Source organism: Oncorhynchus kisutch, linkage group LG22 (genome assembly GCF_002021735.2).
Source record: "Oncorhynchus kisutch isolate 150728-3 linkage group LG22, Okis_V2, whole genome shotgun sequence".
In the NCBI taxonomy this organism is placed as follows: Eukaryota; Metazoa; Chordata; class Actinopteri; order Salmoniformes; family Salmonidae; genus Oncorhynchus; species Oncorhynchus kisutch.
Genome location: NC_034195.2, coordinates 5,776,968 through 5,803,830, shown reverse-complemented (window position 1 = coordinate 5,803,830; position 26,863 = coordinate 5,776,968). Strand labels below are relative to the sequence as shown.

The 26,863-nt window shown below is 43.8% G+C and overlaps 1 protein-coding gene across 1 annotated transcript; it reads left to right on the top strand.

Annotated features, from left to right (window-relative positions):
• The first annotated feature begins 640 nt into the window (after positions 1 to 640).
• On the top strand, positions 641 to 26,863 carry LOC109866854 (aggrecan core protein-like). The gene is made up of 17 exons (XM_031802152.1): positions 641 to 732; positions 9,811 to 9,890; positions 10,304 to 10,687; positions 13,495 to 13,669; positions 14,305 to 14,432; positions 15,788 to 16,081; positions 16,209 to 16,508; positions 16,695 to 16,869; positions 17,126 to 17,253; positions 17,541 to 17,834; positions 17,965 to 18,066; positions 18,293 to 19,444; positions 21,768 to 21,926; positions 22,224 to 22,306; positions 22,538 to 22,682; positions 23,039 to 23,221; positions 23,504 to 26,863. The coding sequence occupies exons 2-17, from the start codon at positions 9,818 to 9,820 to the stop codon at positions 23,593 to 23,595; spliced, it is 3,867 nt and encodes a 1,288-aa protein (XP_031658012.1). The 5' UTR covers positions 641 to 732; positions 9,811 to 9,817; the 3' UTR covers positions 23,596 to 26,863.

Genomic DNA, 26,863 nt, shown 5'->3' with positions numbered 1-26,863 from the left:
CCCCCCAAAAAAATATATTTTAGCAATACTTCTAATCCTCTGAACAGGAGGTAGAAAAATATTATGGATTTAGTTTTATCAGCCTCATGTCAATCAAATAGCAACCATTCACTAGTACAGTAGAGTGGTTCCGTGGTACTGCTTTGGTTTTCAAATCCTCCGACTGTTTGCATGACCTCACACTATTGGCAAGACGATTCGATTCGATTCAAATCTCTCTCTCTCTCTCTCTCTCTCTCTCTCTCTCTCTCTCTCTCTCTCTCTCTCTCTCTCTCTCTCTCTCTCTCTCTCTCTCTCTCTCTCTCTCTCTCTCTCTCTCTCTCTCTCTCTCTCTCTCTCTCTCTCTCTCTCTCTCTCTCTCTCTCTCTCTCTCTCTCTCTCTCTCTCTCTCTCTCTCTCTCTCTCTCTCTCTCTCTCTCTCTCTCTCTCTCTCTCTCTCTCTCTCTCTCTCTCTCTCTCTCTCTCTCTCTCTCTCTCTCTCTCTCTCTCTCTCTCTCTCTCTCTCTCTCTCTCTCTCTCTCTCTCTCTCTCTCTCTCTCTCTCTCTCTCTCTCTCTCTCTCTCTCTCTCTCTCTCTCTCTCTCTCTCTCTCTCTCTCTCTCTCTCTCTCTCTCCTAAACTTGGTACTCCGTTTGAATAAAGCTTCCTCTAACTCCCAGCACATCTGGGAGCAGCACACCGTCAGAACACATAAGGATTTGGCTCACAGGTTAGAGTCACGACGCAATAAACGGTAGGTTACTACAGGGGTGCGTTATACAATCTAGTTAGGGACAAGAATACTGCGCTAAAACATATCCTTTTCAAGAGGCACAATTTGGCCTCTTGATAACTTGACGTTTATCCTTGGCTTGGAGGACAGTGGCAAGGTAAAGTTTTGTTTTCAGTATCATCGGGCAGCATCCAGTGCTTCTAGTAAGAGGGGATGAGCGTGCTGGACCGAATAAAATGTACCTTGACCTCAGTAACACCTAGAAAATATAGATAAAGGCATTTTGTTTTCATGTTTTAAAGCTTTTAGAGAGTAAAAAACAACAACATGCAAATCGTTTTTTTAAAGCTGATAAGCTGTGTAATAGAAACGTGTACATGGCTTATCAGAATTCAGAAGTTTTCCTGCAGCTCAATCTATTTCTTAACATGGAACTGCAGTGAATTTCTGTTTACATGCTATGTTGTTTTTTTCCTTATGCTTAACGTGCTTTGTTGTGCTGACTTGATTGTCCCTGCTGTCACTCACATAGTCAGTGTCATTGGTGAAACGTGACTTCTTTGGATTAATTATTAACAAAATAAACAATATCTTCTGTATTCTTTCAGTGTATACATGGATAAAACTGAGGGGGCACATGTTGTGATTTATTTGACCTTCGTTTAACTAGGCAAGTCAGTTAAGAACAAATTCTTATTTTCAATGACGGCCTAGGAACAGTGTGTTAACTGCCTTGTTCAGGGGCAGTGAGCATGAGCATGATGCCACTGGCCAGTGTGTTTCCTGGCTACTATACCAGTTGGGGATAGAAGAGGGGTGGGCTATTCCAGTCCTCGGGGGCCTGATTGGTGTCACACTCTTTCTCCATCCCTATCAAACACAGCTGATTAATTAAATTGCATTCTAAACTGAAGATCATGATTAGGTGATTATTGGAGTCAGGTGTGTTAGCTGGGGCTGGGGCAAAACTGTGACACCAATCAGGCCCACGAGGACTGGAATTGCCCACCCCTGGGTTAGAGGGTAACTGAACGGCTGATCTCCCTTTCCTAACCATTTCTGACAGAGGCAGAAGGCAGCCAAATTTTGATTTGTTCGAGTAATACTATACATTCAACGAAGGATTTGGATCTTTCTTTGAGAGGATGTGTCCCAAAGATGTCTGTCTGATTAGAATATTTTTTGCTTTTATTGAAAATGTATAGGTTGAACTGAATTGTTAGTTGCAGTTTTCAGCATGTATTGCATGTATCAGCTAAGGCTGTTACAGTATTCAGCTGTTGGAAGTCTTAGAATGCACTGTGCCGTAGTTTGAACAGATTTAGAATGCACTGTGCCGTAGTTTGAACAGATTTAGAATGCACTGTGCTGTAGTTTGAACAGATTTAGAATGCACTGTGCCGTAGTTTGAACAGATTTAGAATGCACTGTGCCGTAGTTTGAACAGATTTAGAATGCACTGTGCTGTAGTTTGAACAGATTTAGAATGCACTGTGCCGTAGTTTGAGCAGATTTAGAATGCACTGTGCCGTAGTTTGAGCAGATTTAGAATGCACTGTGCCGTAGTTTGAGCAGATTTAGAATGCACTGTGCCGTAGTTTGAGCAGATTTAGAATGCACTGTGCCGTAGTTTGAGCAGATTTAGAATGCACTGTGCCGTAGTTTGAACAGATTTAGAATGCACTGTGCCGTAGTTTGAACAGATTTAGAATGCACTGTGCCGTAGTTTGAACAGATTTAGAATGCACTGTGCCGTAGTTTGAGCAGATTTAGAATGCACTGTGCCGTAGTTTGAACAGATTTAGAATGCACTGTGCCGTAGTTTGAGCAGATTTAGAATGCACTGTGCCGTAGTTTGAGCAGATTTAGAATGCACTGTGCCGTAGTTTGAGCAGATTTAGAATGCACTGTGCCGTAGTTTGAACAGATTTAGAATGCACTGTGCCGTAGTTTGAACAGATTTAGAATGCACTGTGCCGTAGTTTGAGCAGATTTAGAATGCACAGTGCCGTAGTTTGAGCAGATTTAGAATGCACTGTGCCGTAGTTTGAGCAGATTTAGAATGCACTGTGCCGTAGTTTGAACAGATTTAGAATGCACTGTGCCGTAGTTTGAACAGATTTAGAATGCACTGTGCCGTAGTTTGAGCAGATTTAGAATGCACTGTGCCGTAGTTTGAACAGATTTAGAATGCACTGTGCCGTAGTTTGAACAGATTTAGAATGCACTGTGCCGTAGTTTGAGCAGATTTAGAATGCACTGTGCCGTAGTTTGAACAGATTTAGAATGCACTGTGCCGTAGTTTGAACAGATTTAGAATGCACTGTGCCGTAGTTTGAACAGATTTAGAATGCACTGTGCCGTAGTTTTAGCAGATTTAGAATGTACAGCCCCATAGTAGCACTCACGTCTGTAGCCATGAAGTGCTTTGAAAGGCTGGTCATGGCTCACCTCAACACCATCATCCCAGAAACCCTAGACCCACTCCAATTTACATACCACCCCAACAGATCCACAGATGATGCAATCTCTATTGCACTCCACACTTCCCTTTCCCACCTGGATAAAAGGAACACCTATGTGAAAATGCTGTTCATTGACTATAGCTCAACATTCAACACCATAGTGCCCACAAAACTCATCACTAAGCTAAGGACCTGGGACTAAACACCTCTCTCTGCAACTGGATCCTGGACTTCCTGATGGGGAAACTCCCCCAGGTGGTAAGGGTAGGTAACAACACATACGCCACACTGATCCTCAACACGGGGGCCCCTCAGGGGTGTGTGCTCAGTCCCCTCCTGTACTCCCTGTTCACTCATGACTGCATGGCCAGGCATGACTCCAACACCATCATCAATTTTCCGATGACACAACAGTGGTAGGCCTGATCATCGACGAGACAGCCTATAGGGAGGAGGTCAGAGACCAGGCCGTGTGGTGCTAGGATAACAACCTCTCCCTCAACGTGATCAAGACAAACGAGATGATTGTGGACTACAGGAAAAGAAGGACCGAGCACGCCCACATTCTCATCGACGGGTCTGTAGTGGAGTAGGTTACGAGCTTCAAGTTCCTTGGTGTCCACATCACCAACAAACTTTCATGGTCCAAACATACCAAGATAGTCATAAAGAAGGCACAACAAAGCCTTTTCCCCCTCAGGAGACTGAAAAGATTTGGCATGGGTCCTCAGATCCTCAAAAAGTTCTACAGCTGCACCATCGAGAACATCCTGGTTGCATCACTGCCTGGTATGGCAACTGCTCGGCATTTGACCGTAAGGCTCTACAGAGGGTAGTGCGTACGGCCCAGTACATCACTGGGGCCAAACCTCCTGTCATCCAGGACCTCTATACCAGTCAGAGGAAGGCCGTAAAAAAAAAGGTTCCCGCCACCCTAGTCATAAACTGTTCTCTCTGCTACTGCACGGCAAGCGGTACCGGCGCACCAAGTCTAGGTCCAAAAAGCTTCTTAACAGCTTCTACCCCCAAGCCATAAGACTCCTGAACAGCTAATCAAATGGCTATCTAGACTATTTGCATTGCCCCCCTCTTTTACGCTGCTGCTACTCTCTGTTTATTACCTATGCATAGTCACTTTAACTCTACCTACATGTACATATTACCTCAATTACCTCGACTAACCGGAGCTCCCACACATTGACTGTACCGGTACCCCCTGTATCTAGCCTCTCTACTGTTATTTTACTGCTGCTCTTTAGTTATTTGTTACTTTTATTTTAGATTTTTGACTTATCTATTTTTGACTTACCACTTATTTTTCTTAAAACTGCATTGCTGGTTAAGGGCTTGTAAGTAAGCGTTTCACTGGAAGGTATTCGGCTCTGGTGACATAGAACATTTGATTGATTTGATAACAGTTTAGAATACAGTAGTTTGGTTATGAGAATTTCTACAGAAAGGGAAAGATCAGGACAACTATGGACAGTCTCTTTATCCCCACCATAAATACACATTCGTAAAAGTAATGCTTTTTTAAAGACACGGCATGAATGATCAATTGTTCCTAACCATGAAGTCAGAAAATATATGCTACTATATAATGTTTAGTGTGGGCTTGTGTATAACACGCATGTGCATGTGTGTGTTTGCTCATGCACGAGTGCATGTGTGTATTTGCAAATGCATGTATATACCTATGTGCCCATCTGTGTGTATACAGTACATACACACCTATGTACTGTACACATCCACTTACATACAGTATCTGCATTGGGTGTGTGTGTCCAACTCATGAGTTGAAATTCCAATTGAATTTGAGTTTGAGCGGGAGGAAGTCGAATTTAATTGAGTACAATTTAAAGAATTCTACTCAGTCATAGAACATGAGGTTTCATTGATTCTGATAGGTCACACTTCCAGATACCAAAGAATATATCACTTTCTCTGGAAAAAATGTTCATATACTCTTTTAACCTTAGTGCTTAGAATAGCCAAATATATTTATAGATCTATATATTAATTTGTTTGGCTTCTTTTTGAAGGCCTCAGGGTAAACTTCAGGGTTAAACTAAGGCATTCTGGGAAATGTTGTATTTTACCCATTTTGAATTTGGAAAAAGTGATGAAATATAATAACTTAGAATTTTCACATACATGTTTTGTGTTCCTTGATCATTCATTTCAAGAGTTTGTCCTGAAAATCAATTGTTTCAACAATATTTTATATACAGGTCTATGATGGGCAATGGGAATGTTCCCCAGCCCCCTGCTCCCTTACCCCTCTGAGGGCCTCTGTTGTCAATGTCCACTCTGTTATGGTGCCTGTGGTCTCCAGAGACCCAGGCGGGTTTAAGGGCCTCCTCAGGAATACAGCCCCCACAGACCTGTGTTTATCTTGGCTTCCAACACCCTCCCAGGGCCCTGCATTCATCCAAACTCACAGGGCTCCACCACGGCAGGAACAGACCAGGGCCTTATTGGCCTCCACCTCAATGGGGAATGGAACATACCACACTGGCTGAATGAACATACTGTAGAAGGGGTAGAAGACCTATACGGCTGCCACTCCAGACTTGGCTGGCTTACAATGGGAGTGTAGATCGTGAAGGTTGGAGGATGGCAAGGTTTTAATTCATGCCTTGAAAGAGCATGTGGATTTATTGGCTACCTGTAGAGATACATAGTAGTATGCTACAGTAAACCCAGGGATACGGTTTTGGTTGGCCATGCTGTGTGTTTATATATGGCAACTGTGTTAGGGAGCAGCTAGTTCTTCAGGGAGGGATTTTCATCAAATCCATTCTTGAAAGGCCTCCCTTTTGTGAACTTAGCGTTATGGTCAACGTTGCCTGAGCTACTAGTTGTGTGATACATGCATTCAAAGCAACGTTTAGAACTACATCTAGCTCAGTTGGAATGCTGGGATCAAATCATTGGATTATTCGAACACTTCATAAAGTCCGTCTTTATCAGGCAGACAAAGCCCTTCTCCTTCTAGAGACTATCACAGTGCAGGTGCATTTATACGGAGACTTGATTACACACAGGTGGATTGTATTTTTCATCATTAGTCATTTAGGTCAACATTGGATCATTCAGAGATCCTCACTGAACTTCTGGAGAGAGTTTGCTGCACTGAAAGTAAAGGGGCTGAATAATTTTGCACACCCAATTTTTCCGTTTTTGATTTGTTAAAAAAGTTTGAAATATCCAATAAATGTCGTTCCACTTCATGATTGTGTCCCACTTGTTGTTGATTCTTCACAAAAAAATACAGTTTTATATCTTTATGTTTGAAGCCTGAAATGTGGCAAAAGGCCGCAAAGTTCAAGGGGGCCGAATACTTTCGCAAGGCACTGTAGGTCCATTCTATTAGTTATATTTCTATCATTGAAAGGACACCAACCCTGCATTCAAGAGAATGTGGCATCTCAACCGATGGCGGAAACAACACAACCTCAGCTGATGTAAAGTAGGGTCTAAGTTACAATATACAGTATGCAAATATGAAAAAAAAATCTGAGTTTACAGGTTTTTAGATCATTTACATAAAAGTTTTTTTTTTTTTAAGAAATTATGAAATAGTTTGACAGCTCTGTATGCTTTTTAACGATATCAAACTCAACCTTTTCCAGTAATGAAGGCATGATGTCTCATGGTATGGTGGGGTGTGCTCAACTTTGAGCACCTCCATCTCCTAAATGTTTTGGCATTCAGTTCCAAGTCCCTTTCTGAATACTTCTTCAATGGGCAAACACGTACTGTATGGAATGTTTTGTTTAAATGAAAAGTGATGCTATCAAAAAGTGATTGAATTCAAATGGATTTACCTGCCATACTTATGCAATACAGATTGAATCCTAAGAGGAGTTATGAAGAATATAGCTAATTTTATTATTTAGCTGGAGGTTCTACAGTTGTGAGGTGATCTGAAATTTCATGTGCATGTGCCATTTAGTGTTTCCTCCCAAATATAACTGAGCTGATCCACCCAGTTAGATCTCTGACAGCAAATTTTGGAGCTGTATTTCCTGAGTGTGTGGAACTTAGAGAATGTTGGAGCTGTATTTCCTGAGTGTGTGGAACTTAGAGAATGTTGGAGCTGTATTTCCTGAGTGTGTGGAACTTAGAGAATGTTGGAGCTGTATTTCCTGAGTGTGTGGAACTTAGAGAATGTTGGAGCTGTATTTCCTGAGTGTGTGGAACTTAGAGAATGTTGGAGCTGTATTTCCTGAGTGTGTGGAACTTAGAGAATGTTGGAGCTGTATTTCCTGAGTGTGTGGAACTTAGAGAATGTTGGAGCTGTATTTCCTGAGTGTGTGGAACTTAGAGAATGTTGGAGCTGTATTTCCTGAGTGTGTGGAACTTAGAGAATGTTGGAGCTGTATTTCCTGAGTGTGTGGAACTTAGAGAATGTTGGAGCTGTATTTCCTGAGTGTGTGGAACTTACAGAATGTTGGAGCTGTATTTCCTGAGATTGTGAAACTTAGAGAATGCAGGCGTGCTCTCATACACGTGTGTGAACTTGTCTAGGCGTGTTACCCAAGCCTCTGTTTGTGTGTGTGTGTGAGAGAGAGTGCGTGAGGGAGTGAACCTTTCTATGATGTGACCCCAGTGTGGATTTATGTTTGTGTGTACATGACTGTGTGTGAGCAGAGTCAATCCTTCTTGTGATACACTTGGGTGGAATGACTTTTGCTAGCCTCTGAATTCCTCTGGCCTCCCTCTGTAGTCTTTAATTTACCTCAGGGTAGTGTTCATTAGGGCAGGTAATATTTCTTAAACATTGCAGAGAAATTAATTATCATTAAAATGATTGATGATTGGACAAGTCCCGGTAGTCCCTCCATATTTCAGTCCGTGTTCTTTCGTTTGATGCCTAATGAACTCAACCCAGGACTGAGATGAAGAAGGACAGATATGATGTAATCTCCTTGTAGGGTAGAGTCCATCTGTGTCTGGATGTTGGAATGAGTCTAGTTTGTAATCTATCAAAGGGTTGCTGGACTGCACGGGCCCCCTCAAAATGTAACCCGATTAAGGTACTGTAAGGCTGTGGTGGAAAGCAGAGAAGAAATAAACCTGGGTCACAGTGGCTCACTCTCTCCAAGAGCTATTCAAGACTAGGAAACCATTGGTAACACTTGCCAACTATTGGTAACACTTCGCAACCATTGGTAACACTTTAGGTTTTTACCATACTCGAATGCATGTATGGATCTGGGCCTTGAGAGTTCTGGTCTTGACGCCATCTCTGCCTACTGTGAGCTACAGCACACAGTCGTTCCATAACCTCGAAATGCCTATCTGATATCTACAGCCTTTGACTTGCCCTTTCTGTCACCCAAACTGATCAAGATGATTGTTTTGTGTCGTGTGCTGAAGGAGATGAGAAAGTATGGGTACAATCCTAAGCTAAATGGCATAACAGACTCAGGAGCTCAGGAGTTAATATGTCTATAGTTTCCACTCTCATCCCTCACATTTTGGGGAAGGTTGTCCTCTACCTTATTTAACCCCTGGACATAGAAGAGCAGGATCACACCCAGTGACCCATTAGGCCACCAGGCATCCAAGCTGAAGTGACCAGTAACATCCCTGCCCATGTGGAATACCCATGCTTTTATCCACCATCAAGGCAGCTTTTATTCTCTCACACACACACACACACACACACACACACACACACACACACACACACACACACACACACACACACACACACACACACACACACACACACACACACACACACACACACACACTAGCCAGAGAGGAAGTGACTGGAGGCAGATAGACTACTATACACTGAAAGGGCCAGTATCTGAGAACCGCTGGAAAACTGCCCTGACTGAGTATTTCATTTCTTCCTGTAAAAAAAAAACACATATTGAATCATGTTTTTCCCTTTTCCTATAAGCTACTGTATAAAGACTTCCCATGCTGTATACATCTGAGAACATATCCTGTGCCAGGGACAGAGGGGTTTTATTCATTAATGAACATGTGAGTGGTATTTGAGAATGGGGGAAGTGATTTTTGACATTATGTTTCCACTGGTAATGCACAGTACAACCAGCCCATGCTGATATATAGTAGCAGTTAGCCTGTGTGAATACAGTGCCACTAAGGAGAAAAGTAGCTGTGTTGTACTGAAGAATACATGTAAATAAACTATCTGGTAAAAAACCTTTCACACCAGACAAGTTGGAATCATTTAAACAGATGTTGCCTGGCGAATGTCAACCCGGCACAGGACACAAAATACATGTGGGAATGTATATTCTGTTGAAGCTTAAATGTAAAATAGAATCAGGTAAGAGGGAAATCACTGCAAGGTCACCGTAAAGTAAAGTTCGGTCCCAATCACAATCATCTAGTGGATATAAACGAGTACAACCATGTGCTTCTACCACCTGGCTAAACAGAGAACAGCAACCGTTTGTGGTCTAATGAGGCTTTTTACACACCATTGGAACCCATAAAAAAAATGTGAGGCCTTTGTGTCGTTTACAGTCAGCCTGGTCAACCAAAACGAGAGCTCAGTCTGGTTGACCAGGCTAAATGACAGTACCTCACCAAATCTGACAAGACAGCCATTTTTTTCACTGACAGTTTTTTTCTTCCATTACAGGTAAACCATGATCACCTTGCTCCTACTGTGTGTGTCTCTGCCCTTCATCACCTCAACAATATCATTTGAAGACCCTAGCGGTATGTGTTATATTGCATCACTATTGTTCACGGGCCCCATTCAAATACTATGGAAAAAGCATTGTTCCTTCCTCCTTTCCTTGAAGTAATCACTGATCCAACATGAATAGGTGTATGCAAGCTTTCCACTCCTCCAATCAACATTAAGGAAGGACATAGGGAAGGATGGATTGCGTTGAAATAGGGAAGAACGCAGTTCTAGCTATTCAAACAGGGCCTCTGTTATATACTGTATGTGTATCCCACTGCTGAAACCAAATACAAAAGCAAAAGTGTTTTATAGTCTCTTAGGATAGGGTTTGGAATAATGCAGACAGGTGACATGAATTTAATCCACTTTACTGTAGGGCAACATCTTCCCTACATGATCTACTAATATAACGTAAAAATAAATCTCATGCTATCCTCCCAAGATCTCTACAGTACCTTGAGTGTCAGCATCCCCATGGACGTGCCACTGCGCCCTCTGATGGGCACCAAGGTGGTGGTGCCCTGCTACTTCCACGATAATCCAATCAACCACCCGGGCACACCCACTGTCGACCCCCTGTCCCACCGCATCAAGTGGACATACATCACCAAGGGAAAGGCCATCCTCATCCTGAGGGCGTCGGAGGGCAAAGTTCACGTGGAGACGGAGTACCTAGACCGGGTCACCATGGCCAACTACCCGCTGGTGCCCACCGACATCACCATGGAGATCACGGAGCTGCGCTCCAAGGACTCAGGCACCTATCGCTGTGAGGTCATGCACGGCATCGAGGAAAACCATGACTCGGTGGACATCCAGGTTCAAGGTATGACTTGGAGTGTAACTACAGGCTCTCAATGCATTTTGTTGGTATGATCTCAAGCTATTAGGGACAAGCGTCCCGCTAGGGGGACACCAGCCGACAACATCCGGTGAAATTTGAGGGCACGCAATTCAAATAAATAATCGTAATATTAAACATTCATGAACAAAGAAGTGTCTTATATAATTTAAAAGCTTAAATTCTTGTTAATCTAACTGCGTTGTCTGATTTACAATAGGCTTTACGGAGAAAGCATACCATGCGATTGTCTGAGGATGGCGCCCCACATCAACATATTTTTCAACCAGCACAGGCTTCATAAAATCACAAATAGCAATTAAATAAGTCACTTACTTTTGAAGATCTTCCTCTGTTTGCAATCCCAAGGGTCCCAGCTACAACATGAATGGTCGTTTTCTTAGATAAAATCCTTCTTTATACCCAAAAAGTCTGTTTAGTTGGTGCCATCGATTTCAGTAATCCACTCGTTCAACATGCAGACAAAGGAGTCCAAAAAGCTACCACTAAACTTCTTCAAAACATGTCAAACAATGTTTCTAATCGATCCTCAGGTACTCTAAAATGTAAATAAACTATAACATTTCATACGGAAAGTAGTATGTTCAATAGGAAAGCAAAATTAGTAAGCGCACGCCCTCTCCCTCGCACGCCGAAAGAGTGATATTGTTCCGGTGGTTTCCTCACCAAAACTCAAAATTCTTGCTTGTTTTTCAAAAAACAAGCCTGAAACCTTGACTAAAGACTGTTGACATCTAGTGGAAGCTATAGGATTTGCAATCTGGGAGACGGAATTACATAGGAACAATAGCTTTCCATTATAAGAGCCTGGGACCTAAAAGATTTCCAGTTGGTTTTTCTTCGGATTGTCGCCTGCCATATCAATTCTGTTATAGTCTCAGACATCATTTTAACAAGTTTAGAAACTTCAAAGTGTTTTCTATCTAATGCTACCAATTATATGCATATCCTGGCTTCTGGGCCTGAGTAACAGGCAGTTTACTTTGGGCACGTCAGTCAGGCGGAAATTCAGGAAACTAGACCCTATCCAGAACAAGATTTATTTGACATAAAATATCGTTAGATTGTCTTTTATTCTAGTCCAAATGTACTCTACATTGTGTTGGAGGTTCTCACACACATTAAGATTAACATGGACATCTCACTCCAAAATCAAAGTTCGACAAAGGAAAGTGCCAAATAAAATCAGTCAATTATTTGGTTATTATTCGAGATTGAGGAATATAGCTGAATCCAGTGACATGGGACATGGTTTCATCTGATATGAACCTTTCTAGCGCAGCGGAACCCCTCGACAACATTCCGCTGAAAAGGCAGCGCGCGAAATTCTAAAATATATTTTAGAAATATGTAACTTTCACACGTTAACAAGTCCAATACTGCAAATGAAAGATAAACATCTTGTTAATCTACCCATCGTGTCCAATTTAAAAAATGCTTTACAGCTAAAGCACAACATATGATTATGTTAGGTCACAGCCAAGTTGAAAAAACATAGCCATTTTTCCAGCCAAAGATAGGAGTCACAAAAAGCAGAGATATAGATAAAATTAATCACTAACCTTTAATGATTTTTATCAGATGACACTCATAGGACATCATGTTACACAATACATGTATGTTTTGTTCGATAATGTGCATATTTATATCCAAAAATCTCAGTTTACATTGGCGCCTTACGTGCAGTAATGTTTTGATTCCAAAACATTCGGTGATTTTGCAGAAATACTCATAATAAACATTGATAAAAGATACAAGTGTTATTCACAGAATTAAAGATAGACTTCTCCTTAATGCAACCGCTGTGTCAGATTTCTCAGAATCTGAGAACGAAGCTCAGAAACGATAAAAGCCAGAGGAATATCCGCCATTTTGGAATCAACAAAGTTAGAAACAACACCATAAATATTCACATACCTTTGATGATCTTCTTCAGAAGGCACTCCCAGGAATCCCAGTTCGACAATAAATGACTGATTTGTTCCATAAAGTTCCATAATTTATGTCCAAATAGCCACTTGTTGTTAGCGTGTTCAGCCCAGTAATCCATCTTCATGAGGCGCAGGCACTTCATCCAGACAAAAAATCTAAAAGTTCCATTACAGTCCTTTAGAAACATGTCAAACGATGCATGGAATCAATCTTTAGGATGTTTTTAACATAAAACATCAATAATGTTCCAACCGGAGAATTCCTTTGTCTTCAGAAAAGCACTGGAACGAGAAGTAACTGTCAGACCACTGACTCAAAGAGGTCTCATGAGCCCCTCCTTTATAGTAGAATCCTCAAACCAGTTTCTAAAGACGGTTGACATCTAGTGGAAGCACTAAGAAGTGCTACTACATCCATATCTCATTGTGTATTCGGTAGGCCAAGCTTTGAAAAACTACAAACCTCAGATGTCCCACTTCCTGGTTGGATTTTTCTCAGGTTTCGCCTGCCATATGAGTTCTGTTATACTCACAGACATTATTCAAACAGTTTTAGAAACTTCAGAGTGTTTTCTATTCAATACTACTAATAATATGCATATATTCGCATCTGGAACAGAGTAGGAGGCAGTTCACTCTGGGCACGCTATTCATCCAAAAGTGAAAATGCTGCCCCCTATCCCAATTAAGAACTTTTTAGTTTTGAACATTATATTATATTTTTGGAGTGAAATTTCCCTTCAATAGCACCTCTTCCTCATATATACACTAGCCTACCCTCTGAAATTGTATGGTAATCAGTAATAATACAGTGGGGGTAAATTGTTCTCTCCTCTCCAGGTATTGTGTTCCACTACCGAGCCATCTCTACACGCTACACTCTGAACTTTGAGAGAGCCAAGGCTGCCTGTATCCAGAACAGTGCCACCATCGCCACCCCAGCCCAGCTACAGGCTGCTTTTGACGATGGCTTCCACCAATGTGACGCCGGTTGGCTATCTGACCAAACAGTCAGGTAATTCTGACATACTAAACTGTGAACCGTTATCTGTCTTGACTGTTTTAGGTAAGCCAGTGTGCACTATTGTCTTTCATACTTATTTTAGGTTAGCCATCTTTGATGTTTTCATGTGGATATACTGTAGAAATGAACTAACCTGAAGGGTTTTGTGGGGATGTGAAATGTTGTTCTAGACGAGGGATACTCAAGTACTATTTGGGAAGGTCCGGTCACACAAATTTCCTAGGTGGCAAAAGTCCGGATGGATATTGTCATTTTTTAGCGTAGTAACAAACCCCCACCTCGCAACCCATGCGACCCCAAACTGTTCACACCCCTTTTGTTGGCGGAGACAACATTTGGCAGTTTTAAAGCTAATTTCCTGCAATTCTACACATTTTGCATGGGGCATTTTTTTCTGTTTTGAAGCTCATTTACTGCAATTCTACTATCCCCGTGTTGATCCGGTTCCAGTTAGTCCGATTCCGGACTGCAGTCTGCCAGTTGAGTACGGGGGTTCTAAACCATGGTTTGGAATGAAGCAACGTTATAACCGTTTGGGATTTTTAAAATATATATAATTTCAGACTAATTTATGTGTCATGTGTATACACATTTTTTTCTTTGCCATGTCACGTGATCTACTCAAGGTACCCCATCCATGAGCCTCGTGAGGGTTGCTTTGGAGACAAGGATGAGTTCCCGGGCGTGCGAACCTACGGCGTGAGAGAGGTCAACGAGACCTATGACGTGTACTGCTTCGCACAGAAGATGTCAGGTACTCAACAACAAATTTGATAGTTTGTCATAGTTATTATGGTCATTATGCAAGCTGTTTTGTGTTGCACATAGATAGGCATCTAAGTTAAATGATTTATAGCATATAAATAGGGGCATGATCATTTGAAGTCAAAGTATTATGCAAAGCATAAAATGAGCTACACCCAGCCAGCAACAAACGTTCCCACAACTTTAGAGAATGTACACGTGATGTGTGAAGAATGTTTCCAAAAGACCCTTCCTTTCAGGTGAAATAGAACTTACCCAGAACATGCTTACAATGTTCTCAGAACTTAAGATAATAATGTTCTAGACATGTTTCATGGGAACATTGCAAGAACATTAATGTGTCCAGTTTTCTGAGGGTTAGAAGAATTTTCAACGAATGTTCCCCCAAACAATACAAAGAAAATGGTTACCGAGTTCTCAGAACATAAGATATTAATGTTCTAGACACGTTTCATGGGAACATTTCTGTGTATCAGTTGTCAAGCCGTCACCTGATGGTCCCAAAGAAACCCCCCCCCCCAAAAATAGTTCATTACCCATCACACCTTATTACTGTTGCCCATCCACTCAAGGCCTTGATTGATGAGCCCTGATTGTTGAGCCACTGATCAATTCATAGCTCTTCATATGTTGACAAGCTTAGGAATACTCACACAGAGTGCATATGTCAAATACAGTGTTTTAACTTGAATATTCAATCAGAGCCCTGATTGTCTTGGCAACAGTAACAAGGCGTGACATTTAATGAAACCATTTTTCTTGGGGGGAGGCATTTTTGGGGTGTCTAGAACGTGTCTAGAACATTAATATCGTATATTCTGAGACCTGGCAACCATGTTCTGTGCATGTTTGGAGGGGCGTTAATGTCATATTCCATTAACCCTCAGAAAACTGGAAACTGAATGTTCTCGCAACGTCCCATAAAACTTGTCTAGAAGATGAATATGGTATGTTCTGAGAACATGGTAACCACACTCTGGGTATATTCTGTTTGACATTATATACCCAGACACCAAAACACGCTAAAAAGGTTCTCAGAAGGTTTTTGCTAGAATAGATATAATGTTTCCATGACTAACGGAAAACTGGACACTCAAACATTAGGGGAACATTACAGGTAACATTGCAAAAATGTTCTCTCTCCCTGGAATCGTTAGCTGGGCATCAACTTAATGTTGATTGCTGATATACTTGCCATACAAAGCTACCCAACTAGCTAGCCTAATATATTATATTAGCTTGAGAAGTAAGAAGCAGAAATCATGACAGATAACTTCCTGTTTGTCAGTTTGCCTGCCTGCCCCTGTTTCTCACTCTTTGCTTTCCCCTCTACATCATCCCCAGGCAGAGTGTTCTACTCCATGTCCGTGGAGAAGTTCACCTTTTACCAGGCAATGGACCAGTGTGCCAAACTAGGGGCCAAGCTGGCCACCACAGGGCAGCTGCACCTGGCCTGGAAGGCTGGCATGGACGTGTGCAACGCGGGCTGGCTGGCAGATAGAAGCGTCCGCTACCCTATCAACATTGCCAGGCCACAGTGCGGTGGAGGACTACTTGGAGTGAGGACCGTGTACCTGTTCCCTAACCAGACAGGCTACCCCTACCCAGACTCCCGCTACGACGCTATCTGCTACCAAGGTAAGTGTAAAAGAAAGTGTTGAAGATGTAATTGTGAATTTCATTTGGGTGTCTTATAGCCAGAGTGATTTCCAGTAACACAGAGTGTGACTTTAACTTTTCGTGCTGCCAATGGTCTATTTCACAGAAGAAGACGGCGAAGTCAAGACGACCCCGTTCCCAGAGGTGGCCACCATCACAGCTGGCCCCATGGTTTACCTGGGGCGTACCACCGCCCCTGAGGCTGAGGCACAAGGGGAGGTTCTGACCCAAGCCCCCCTGGACACCACCAGCATGGAACTGCCTTTACCCATCCTCCCCAGTGTGAATGACACGTATGCCAAGGTCCCCCCGGTCGTGGGGGAAGAGATCATCAGCAGGGTGACAGCTAAACCTAATGTGGCCTCCGAGTTCCCTCGTGAAAATGACACTGCCATGTCTCCTACAGGTTAGCAGATTTTGCTGGTCAACGTCAGGGTGGAAATTGTTTAGATTTTGCCATTTTCATTTTCAAGCGTAATAACACAAATTCTGTGTTTGGTTCCGTTTGTCTCTTCCCTCCCCTATCTCCCTTCTTTCTCTCTACCTCCCTCTCTCCCTACTCCTCCCTCCCTCCTTCCATCCCTCAATATAGGTGTAGTGTTCCACTACCGTGCTGGCTCCAGTCGCTATGCCCTGTCCTTCGTGGAGGCCCAGTTGGCCTGTCAGAGTGTGGGTGCGGTCATCGCCAGCTCTCAGCAGCTCCAGGCAGCCTATGAGGCAGGGCTCCACCACTGTGATGCAGGCTGGCTCAGGGACCAGAGCGTCAGGTGAGATAGATAGGTTCCATTTCAGTAGTCCAGTAGCCTTCTCAGTAGGTTTGCACAATTCTGGTTTTACAGAAATCCCTTCCCTGCATATTTCCTCGTGATTGCAGAAATTCTCTGATTGAAATAACGGAAAAACTACATTTTACTTTCTAGTCTCTTTTCCTAAAGAGGACCCTAGTAGAACTTCTTCATTAACCGTCAACCGTGACCTTAACCCTGACCTGCATAGTGACAGTTTGCTCTCTCCTGTGGTCAGGTACCCCATCCTGTCTCCCAGAGATAAGTGCTCAGGGAATCTGGAGCATCTCCCAGGGGTGAGGTCCTACGGCCTGAGACCCGCTACCGAGCGATACGATGTCTACTGCTATGTGGACCGCCTCAAGGGTCAGTGACATGGTGCATGGACCCTATTCTTCTTCTTCATCTTCTTCTTCTTCAGAGCTTAGCTTCAGATGTTGAGAGATTTCTTCTTCTTCTTCTACATTTAAAATACCCAAATGCGGTGACCCAAACTTGATGAATCTGCATGACATTCACAGGACAGCATAGGCTGCATTGATATTTTGGAGACAGCATGCGGCACAAAATGCGGGACTGTCCCACACAGGACAGTCCCGACATGTGGTCGCCCTAGTAAAACCACCTGCTCTCTCTTCTCCCTCATCTCTCAGGGGAGCTGTTCTACACCAGCGACTATGACAGCTTCTCCTACGAGGAGGCCGTGGCCTACTGTCAGAAGCTCAACACCACGCTAGCCACCACAGGGCAGCTCTATGCCGCCTGGAGACAGGGCTTTGACAAGTGCCGTCCAGGCTGGCTGCAGGACCGGAGCATCCGCTACCCCATCCACAACCCCAGGCCCCACTGTGGAGGAGGCAAGGCTGGGGTACACACCATCTACGCCTTCCCCAACCAGACGGGACACCCTGACCAGCACTCCAGATACGACGCATACTGCTTCAGAGGTATGTATGAGTTTGGATATGTTCAGAGTCATCAATAGGGTGGCTGTTAAATCTCAAACTGTTTAACCCCAAATACAGCCACTGTTAAAAGCATGAAAATGATATTGTGTTGGTTTTCTTTATTTTGTAGCTGAACCTACGATTATTCACACTGAAACCAGACTCAACGTTACTGTAGTTGTCGAGGAGGAAATGATCAACATGACAACCAGAACGGACCAATTGACTCCTGGTAACATATCTCTATATTAAGTGGTCAACGAGTATTTCTGTATCACTGCTAGTATTTCCTGTACATTTATCCTGCCGACCATGCCAAACGTTACAGTAGTTTGAAAGAGAATTACATACTAGCATGTTTACCTCTGTTAAAATCTAAATGCACAAGCTGTTTTCTAGTCAAAGTGAATTAATACTACATGTTCTTTTACCTTTGTTCTCTCTCTGTGGTTTTTCAGTGAGCCCCATCGTACCACCTGTATCTGTGGATGTGTCCGGTTCAGGCTTAGCTGAGCATTCTACCAGTGGTAGTGGCAGTGGAACCCCTGGTAGCGGAGATACATCTGGTGGGGCCAGTGGCGAGGGCTCCGGGTCTGGCTTCCAAGTCACATTCGAGGGCAGTGGGCACATCTTGTCAGGACAGGGCTCTAGCTCTGGAGGTCTACAGGAGGCAGTAGAGGGGAGCACCACTGTCACTTACACCGGGTCTGGGAATAGCGGCTCCGGGGTGGGGGTGGGAGAGTTCAGCGGTGGGCTACCGTCTGGTGTCCTTCCCCACTCCGGTAGTGGCAGTGGGGTATCTGGGGACCTGAGCGGTAGCGGGGACTCTGTCATCATCATGGTGGACGGAGAGATGGTGGACATCTCCAAGCAGCAGCCCACCGGACAGGAGTTTGGACAAGGAGGTGTGGATGTCAGTGGCTCCAGTGGAGTGTCCGGATCGGGTGGCTTCTTCAGCGGGGATGTGACCAGCACTTCTGGCTCCGGACTTCCCGACATATCTTTTGAGCTTTCAGGTCTCATTGACCTGACCGAGAATCCCTCGGGAGAGCAGGAGGTCTCTGGCTACCAGCCCTTCGCCTCCGGTTTTCCAAGCGGTTTCCCCTCCGGTTATCCTTCCGGTTTTCACAGCGGCTCTGGATTCCCATCCAGTGGTGACGGATCCCACTCAGGCCATGAGGTCATCTTCCTGACTGAAGACGGGATGATGGAGGTGACAACACAGCGGCGTCCGGAGCAGGGTCGGGGCTACGTAGAGGTCAGTGGTGACGGCAGTAGCCAGCATGAAGGGAGCACCTCAGCCAGTGGGCTTTCCCTGGGGGAGTCAACGGTCGCAGAAGGCGTGGTGCTGCCCCCTGGGTCTACCATGACTTACCCAGAGCATATCACCTATCTGGGAAACACGGGAAGAGGGGATGACCTGGACCTGGTGGAGGAAGGCCAGGAGCTGGAGGGCCATGAGCAGAAAGGGCAGGAGCAAGAAGGACTGGAAGGGTCCATGGAGACAATCAATGTCACGGCACCATCTGCATTCTTCTCTAGCCCAACAACAGCAACCGCCGTCTCAATGGTGACCCCTGTTGTGGTGGAGGAGCCTGCTGTAGTTGACGGTAAAAAGCTTATTTGATCATTTGATCATAGAAGTGTTCAACAGGCCATTTGTTATAGTATCTACGATCAGCCGTTGTTTTCTTTGCTTCATCCACCACATGCTAACAGCTAATGAACAATGCCCCCTAGTAAGCATATTGTCTAATCAACCCATTATATTCTGACCCTGCCTCTTTCTAGCTACTCGTGACCTTTGTGAGCCTAATCAGTGTGGCAGAGGCACCTGTTCTGTGCAGGATAGCATTGCTTTGTGCCAATGCCCACATGGATTCACTGGAGAGGACTGCAGCACATAGTGCTAGTGCTAGTGTCAGTGACAACACTATGTGTTACAAGATGTATTCACGTGATTACAAGCCGGCATATCTATCATAGACATTTCACTCAACATTCCCGGTGTCTCTGTTATCAATCTGTTGTTATTTTTGTGTTTACATGCAAATGAAAGTTGCCCTGTCCTGCAATGCATACCGTTACAGGCATAGGCGGTGCGTGAGTCTCAAACTATATCCTGATTATATTTTGAAATATTGTGATATGGCTGTCTGGACCTTTCACTGACATTCGCAACTCAACGATCATCTACAATTTTAAAAACAAAGGCAATGTTATTTTATTATTTTACTAGGCAAGTCAGTTAAGAACAAACTCTTATTTTCATTGACGGCCTAGGAACAGTGGGTTAACTGCCTGTTCAGGGGCAGAACGACAGATTTGTACCTTGTCAGCTCAGGGGTTTGAACTTGCAACCTTCCGGTTACTAGACCAATGCTCTAACCACTAGGCTACCCTGTTGATACCATAGGGGAACCATTTTAGGGTCTCTGAAGAACCATACATGGTGTGGTTCTTTGAAAAACCATATAAAAATCCAAAACCAGAAATGTTTTGGCCCCTCCAGGAATGGAATTGAATAGCCCTGCTGTAGGATTTTAAGCCTTATTTGCACATTTCCCAGGGTACCTTTCGATTCAATTTGAGTTACCAGTACCACCCATGACTGTGTTTGCTAGTGACGAGAGATATGATTGTTGCATTCATTTTGTTACAGGCTTGCCCAACTGAGAAACTAAGTGAATTTGTTGTCATTCAAATGTTATTATTCAAGACAATACATATTTCATAAGGCCTTATTTTGAGGGCCAAGTTTTAACTAAATACAGTGGCCTGAAACTCATAGTTTACAGTCCACATGAGTCCTGCAAGTCATGTTATGCTGGCTTGCAAAGTGATGCATAATTCGTATTGGCATCCAGCCAGAGTGACGAAATCTGACATTTAGAGTAAAAAAAAAAATAGCCTGCAACCTGCATTCAGAATGACTGCCAGGGTTGGGAAAAAATAAGATTACCCTAAACATCTAAACTGGAACAACCATTTCAGGAACAACCAAGTGCAAGTAACAGATTGGAATAGTTTAGAAAAATGTATGTTATTTCTGTATATTTGAGTAGCATAACATTAACGAATCAGTCAAAGCAACATGCAAACATTTCAACGATTTTACTGAGTTACAGTTCATATAAGGCAATCGGTCAATTGAAATAAATTAATTAGGCCCCAATCTATGGATTTCACATGACTGGGCAGGGGCACAGCCATGGGTAGGCCAACGGGTATAGGCCCACCCACTTGAGAGCCAGGCCCAGCCAATCAGACTTAGTTTTTCCACACAAAGGGACTTTATTACAAACAGAAATACTCCTCAGTTGCAAGAGAGAAATTAACATTCAATTATTTGGTAACAGCTCTGGTGGACATTCCTGCAGTCAGCATGCAAATTGCACGCTCCCTCAAAACTTCAGACAAAACACAATGGTAGCGCCGCCTATGGTTACAGCTAGCCTTATGGAAGCGTCGCCTATGGTTACAGCTAGCCTTATGGTAGCGCCGCCTATGGTTACAGCTAGCCTTATGGTAGCGCCGCCTGTGGTTACAGCTAGCCTTATGGTAGCGCCGCCTATGGTTACAGCTAGCCTTATGGTAGCGCCGCCTGTGGTTACAGCTAGCCTTATGGTAGCGCCGCCTATGGTTACAGCTAGCCTTATGGTAGCGCCGCCTGTGGTTACAGCTAGCCTTATGGTAGCGCCGCCTATGGTTACAGCTAGCCTTATGGTAGCGCCGCCTATGGTTACAGCTAGCCTTATGGAAGCGTCGCCTATGGTTACAGCTAGCTTTATGGTAGCGCCGCCTATGGTTACAGCTAGCCTTATGGTAGCGTCGCCTGTGGTTACAGGGGAGGGGGAGGGTTGTATAAATGAAATGAATAGCCAACATTCTACAGTAATGTGTTAATGTGTCTATCTATCGGTTTGTGTGCAGCACTGCAGGGCTGTGCCGAAGGCTGGGTGGAGTTCATGGGGAGCTGCTACATGCACTTTCTAGAGAGAGACACCTGGCCCGACGCCGAGCAGCGCTGCCAAGAGCTCAACTCCCACCTGGTCAGCATCACCTCCCAACAGGAGCAGGAGTTTGTCAACTGTGAGTATAGATAGGATGTGTGCAAATGTGTGTGTGTGTGTGTGTGTGTTTGCAAGCTTGTGTTTGTAAGTACTCTTTATTGTCTTAGTTGTGAAGTGTGTGTGTGTGTGTGTGTGTGTGTGTGTGTGTGTGTGTGTGTGTGTGTGTGTGTGTGTGTGTGTGTGTGTGTGTGTGTGTGTGTGTGTGCGTGTGTGTGTGTGTGCATGCACACGTGTGTGTAATACATGTTTTGCACAAACATAGATCATATCTGATACACACTGTACATGACAGCTCAATGTTCTATTTTCCATACAGCTAACGCTCAGGACTATCAGTGGATTGGACTCAATGACAAGGACGTGCAGAATAAGTTCCGCTGGACAGATGGGAGTCCATTGGTGAGTTGTTTTTTCTCTCGACCAGTTCAGGTATCCCCTACTCTGGTCCCCTACTTTACTTTACTGTACTTTGCTTTTTTAAAATTAGATTTGACTTTACTTTTAGTTGCGTACGCAATATGAATAACACTATTATTATTGATATTAATATTAAATTACCATTTGACTTCTTCACTCCATTTTATCCTCCTTTCTAATCAAATGGTCCTGTGTTGACGTCCTCACATGCAGGAATTTGAGAACTGGAGGCCCAACCAGCCGGATAACTACTTTAACTCTGGAGAGGACTGTGTAGTGATGATCTGGCATGAGAACGGCCAGTGGAACGATGTTCCCTGCAACTACCACCTGCCCTTCACCTGCAAGAGTGAACCTGGTAAGGAGCCGGGGTTAAGTGGTTGAGGGTCAGGGGGCACAGAACATTAAATGGGTCAGCTGTCAGTGACTGAGCCAAAAAGACATTCGGCCTGCTTTTTGAAAAATAGGGATGTCCGGGGGTGACTATGCACAAATAAGGGTTAATCAGGTGTTAATTGAAGTGAGATGAAACTGTGAGTCTTAAAACAAATTGGTACCCCCAAAAAACATTATTGTTGTTGGTCCAGCTCGCTATTTGTAGAGCACAACGAAGAGTCAATGTGTCATTCAAACTCTGACTTTATCGACATCGCTGGAAACAAACAGACAGATCATTTCCTTCGCCAATTCCTCTGGTTTCCCCTTCCTTCCCAGTCGTGTGCCACTCCCCTCCTGAGGTGGACAATGCCAGGCTGATGGGCAGCAGAAGAGACCGCTACCCCGTCAACTCTATCGTCCTCTACCAGTGTGATGCAGGCTTCACACGGCGCCACCCGCCTGTTGCACGCTGCCTTCCCGACGGGCGGTGGGAGGAGCCACAAGTGGAGTGTATAGGACGTGAGTCTAACCTTCCTTGTTTAATTCATCGTGTCTCGTCCACTCCCATCAAATCAGATTCAAAAGCTCATTAAAGTTAGGCGAGATTTGAGTGTCTCGCAGCAAGTTCCACTGCTGATTTTCATTCTTTCCCTTCTAATCAAGGGCTGATTTAGAGGTGGGTGCAATTAATTATCAGGTAGAAGAGAAACCCGGCAGTTCTCCGGACCGCCAGGCTCAGTTTTGATGGTTATTCAGCAATGTTTTAAGGATGTCATCAACATGCGCCTCTCTCTCCCTCAGCTGGTGCCACCCCCAGCAACCGACTACATAAGAGGTCCATCAGGAGACGGTCTAAAGCAACCAACAGTCGATCATGGCGGGAGCTTCTCTAAGCAGGACTGAAGGGACACACTAAAAGAGAACCAAATGGACCGCTCTTGTAAAGAAACATTGATATTCAATGCCATTTTGCCTGACCTAAAGAGATAAAGTTCCCACCACGGGTGGAAATGGGGAAAAGTTATTTTGGGAACCCACCAATGAAATAATCCTTGAATTCACCCACCTGTAGCTAATTTTTACATGTCAAAATGATTGAATTCCCTCATTTCCACCCCTGATTCCCATCATGTGTATATATACACACATATAAACACCAAAGCACATTAGACATGATTTTGATAGTCCGACTGACAATGTTGATCTCTGAGTGTCACTCTGTGCCTTTGTGGGGGATATTTGGGCAGTGGTTCTCAACCTGGGGTACCAGCAACCCTGGGGGTACCTGGCCTATCCACAGGGGGTACTTGGGAAGACTCGAATATGTATAATTGAGAGGATACTTTGTGCAGAGCATTATGGACCTGATTTCGCCGTAATAAACAATGCCTTTCTTATGCACGCCTTTCCTATGCACTTCTCAGTAGTTGGTACTCAGACTTACCTTATGAAGGTGGGTAATGGGGTTTGCAGACGTGGTTTCCTTAAGCGCAAAGAAATATATTGGTTTGTTTCATCCGGAAAGTTGTCATATTCAAGTTCAATCCATGAAAAAATGTACAATAGGGGTTGACCAATAGTACTATAAATCTACCATAAGCCTTACTAATCATCGAACTGTATGACAACGGTCCAGTCGTTATGAACCGTTTAACCTGCTAAGTGTGGTCTGAGTTCCATAATGATTCAAATAGGCTACATGTCCGAAATGATTGCACAATGTTAGACTAATGCTAGCGACACTCGGGCAATGGAAGGTTCTAGCTTGTATGGCTCCCTGGGCGAACCCACCGTGACATGATATCAATGACGTGACGTGCAAATGAGCGATAGAAAACCGATCGCGCAAATGTCACCATTCTGAATTTTTATGCGGGCGCCCCGGGCTGCCCATGTCGCCTATACCTAAATCCGCCACTACCCTCAGGAACAGCTTACACGGACGTGAAAGAGAACTAACACTAAGGTGACAGTTGTAAACGTGGGTATTGTATGTGGGTATTACTGACCGTGGCCCCCGAGAGCGGCTTATATTTAACATGATACATATTTTTGTATGAAACAGAAAAGCCTGGGCATATAATTAAACAATTCTAAAGTGCATACATCAACATCTGCAGGTTCAGCCATACAGAACCCTATAACTTGGGTGTCCAAGGGTTCTACCTGGAACCAAAAATGTTCTCGTATGGGGACAGCCAAAGAACCCTTTTAGGTTCTAGATAGCACCTTATTTGGGGGGATTTTCAGAGATCACAAGGAAAAAACATCTAAAACAATTGCAGTGTATTTACAATTCCCTTCTCCAAATGGATTGCTTATTTACCTAGCTCTTACCAATAGCTCTTATCCATTTATAAATTACCTTGCATGGAGAATGCTGTTATTTCTATCGAGAAAAAAAAAGAAGTACATGCTTGGAACCAGCACTCTACCTTATTCATGCTTTCCTCTCGCTTAAAGCTGAGGGAATTAAGTCAACGTCAGAATATGGCTTATCTGTAGATCTCTACCCAGAAGGGGTCTCATGCTTAAGTTCAAGGTCAGAATACGCATAGAGAGAAAAGTGCATCAAAAAAGGGAATCGGAGTCTAAGGGGTACAGTTGACAAAAAAAAGGTTGAGAACCACTGAGACAGGGGAATATGGGGGAGGTTCATCTTGTGTCAGAATCGTTTGAAAGGTTAATTAGTTTATGGCTGTGTTCAGCCATTGGAGTCTTTTGATTGGGTGGTAGAGAGAATATTTGGTCCCTCATGTATTATACTCTGACTAGGGTGGGAGGTGTGACTCAAAGAGATGTTGGACGGGTCAATAAAGATGGATAGTATTATTTATTTGGAGAGTCCCATCTGAATGGAGTGGGAACGAAACAACCCTCCCCAAGGCACTAGAGTGACACTGAAAGTCAAGAACAAAGTCAAAAAAAAGTGTTTAGGATTGCAGCTGGATACTCTGAAGTCAAGCACATTTTTTCCCCCCTTAGCTTATTTTTAATAATTAGCTTTTTTTCTAGTGTTGGACCTTATGACCAAATAGGGAACAACTCCTATATGTGAAGAAAAGAGACAGAGCAATGTTTGTCTGTTTCGGAACGTCGAACAGAGTACCTCCAACTCTGGCATAGTATTGTGCTCTCATCCTGGACCTTTGGGCTATTTTCGGCACCAAATAATTCCCGAACACAGAGACGAGTAGAGGGCGCACTTGCCACAAAGCCTGTTTTAGCATGAAGAAGAGAAAATGGACAACTTCAGAAATGGGGATAGTCCTCAATGGCGATGCCCACGCTGTCACAGAAGTTATCAATGGCAAAGATAGGACGTTTGCTCTCTTTTTTTTATCTCTACGCTTCAGAACCATCTGGTGAAAATGCCATCGATGCAACTGTAGCACTATAAGAACAAGCTAACGTCCAACAATCCATGTGACCCTACAATCCATACGCTCATACACGTTTGTCTGTTTATTTCTCACTGTGAATTCTCTCAAACGACGCCTTTGATATCAGATATCAAGCATTCTGATTAATGAATAAACAGGGCCTTTGTTTTCCAATCATCTTATTCACGACCCCAACTCTCCCTGTGTGCAGGAAGGGAATTATGAGGGGTTGAATTGGTACTGAAGCACTTCAAAATGAATTGACACCAGTAGCATAACAAGCTGTGATGGCACAAGGATAGAGGAGGAGGAGTTAGAGGATATGTTAAGTTGACGAGGATCCTTTTGGGTCGAATCATGTTTAACGTTTGGGAAGCAGGGGTTCATACTCAAGCTTCCCTCCCACCCGACTCACACACGTTCAACAAACTCACTCAACACAATACTCTCACACGTCGGAAGTGATGTCAACATTTGATGAATGGTTGAATGGTTTATGGGTGTCTCAGTGCAGAGGGAGGTCACACACAGACACACAGACACAGACCCCCCCCCCCACACACACACACACACACACACAGACACAAACAAACACACAAGAGAGAACGTATGGGTGTGTGCCCATGCACGTGAGTATAAAGTGTGTGTGTGTGTTGAATGAGTGTTTCAGCACGAAGAACATAGATACATGTGATAATGTTTATTCAGTGTGTGACATTCTAATAAGGGATTTGGATGTGACTATCAAATAAAATCTGAAATCGTCTGTTTCTGTTCA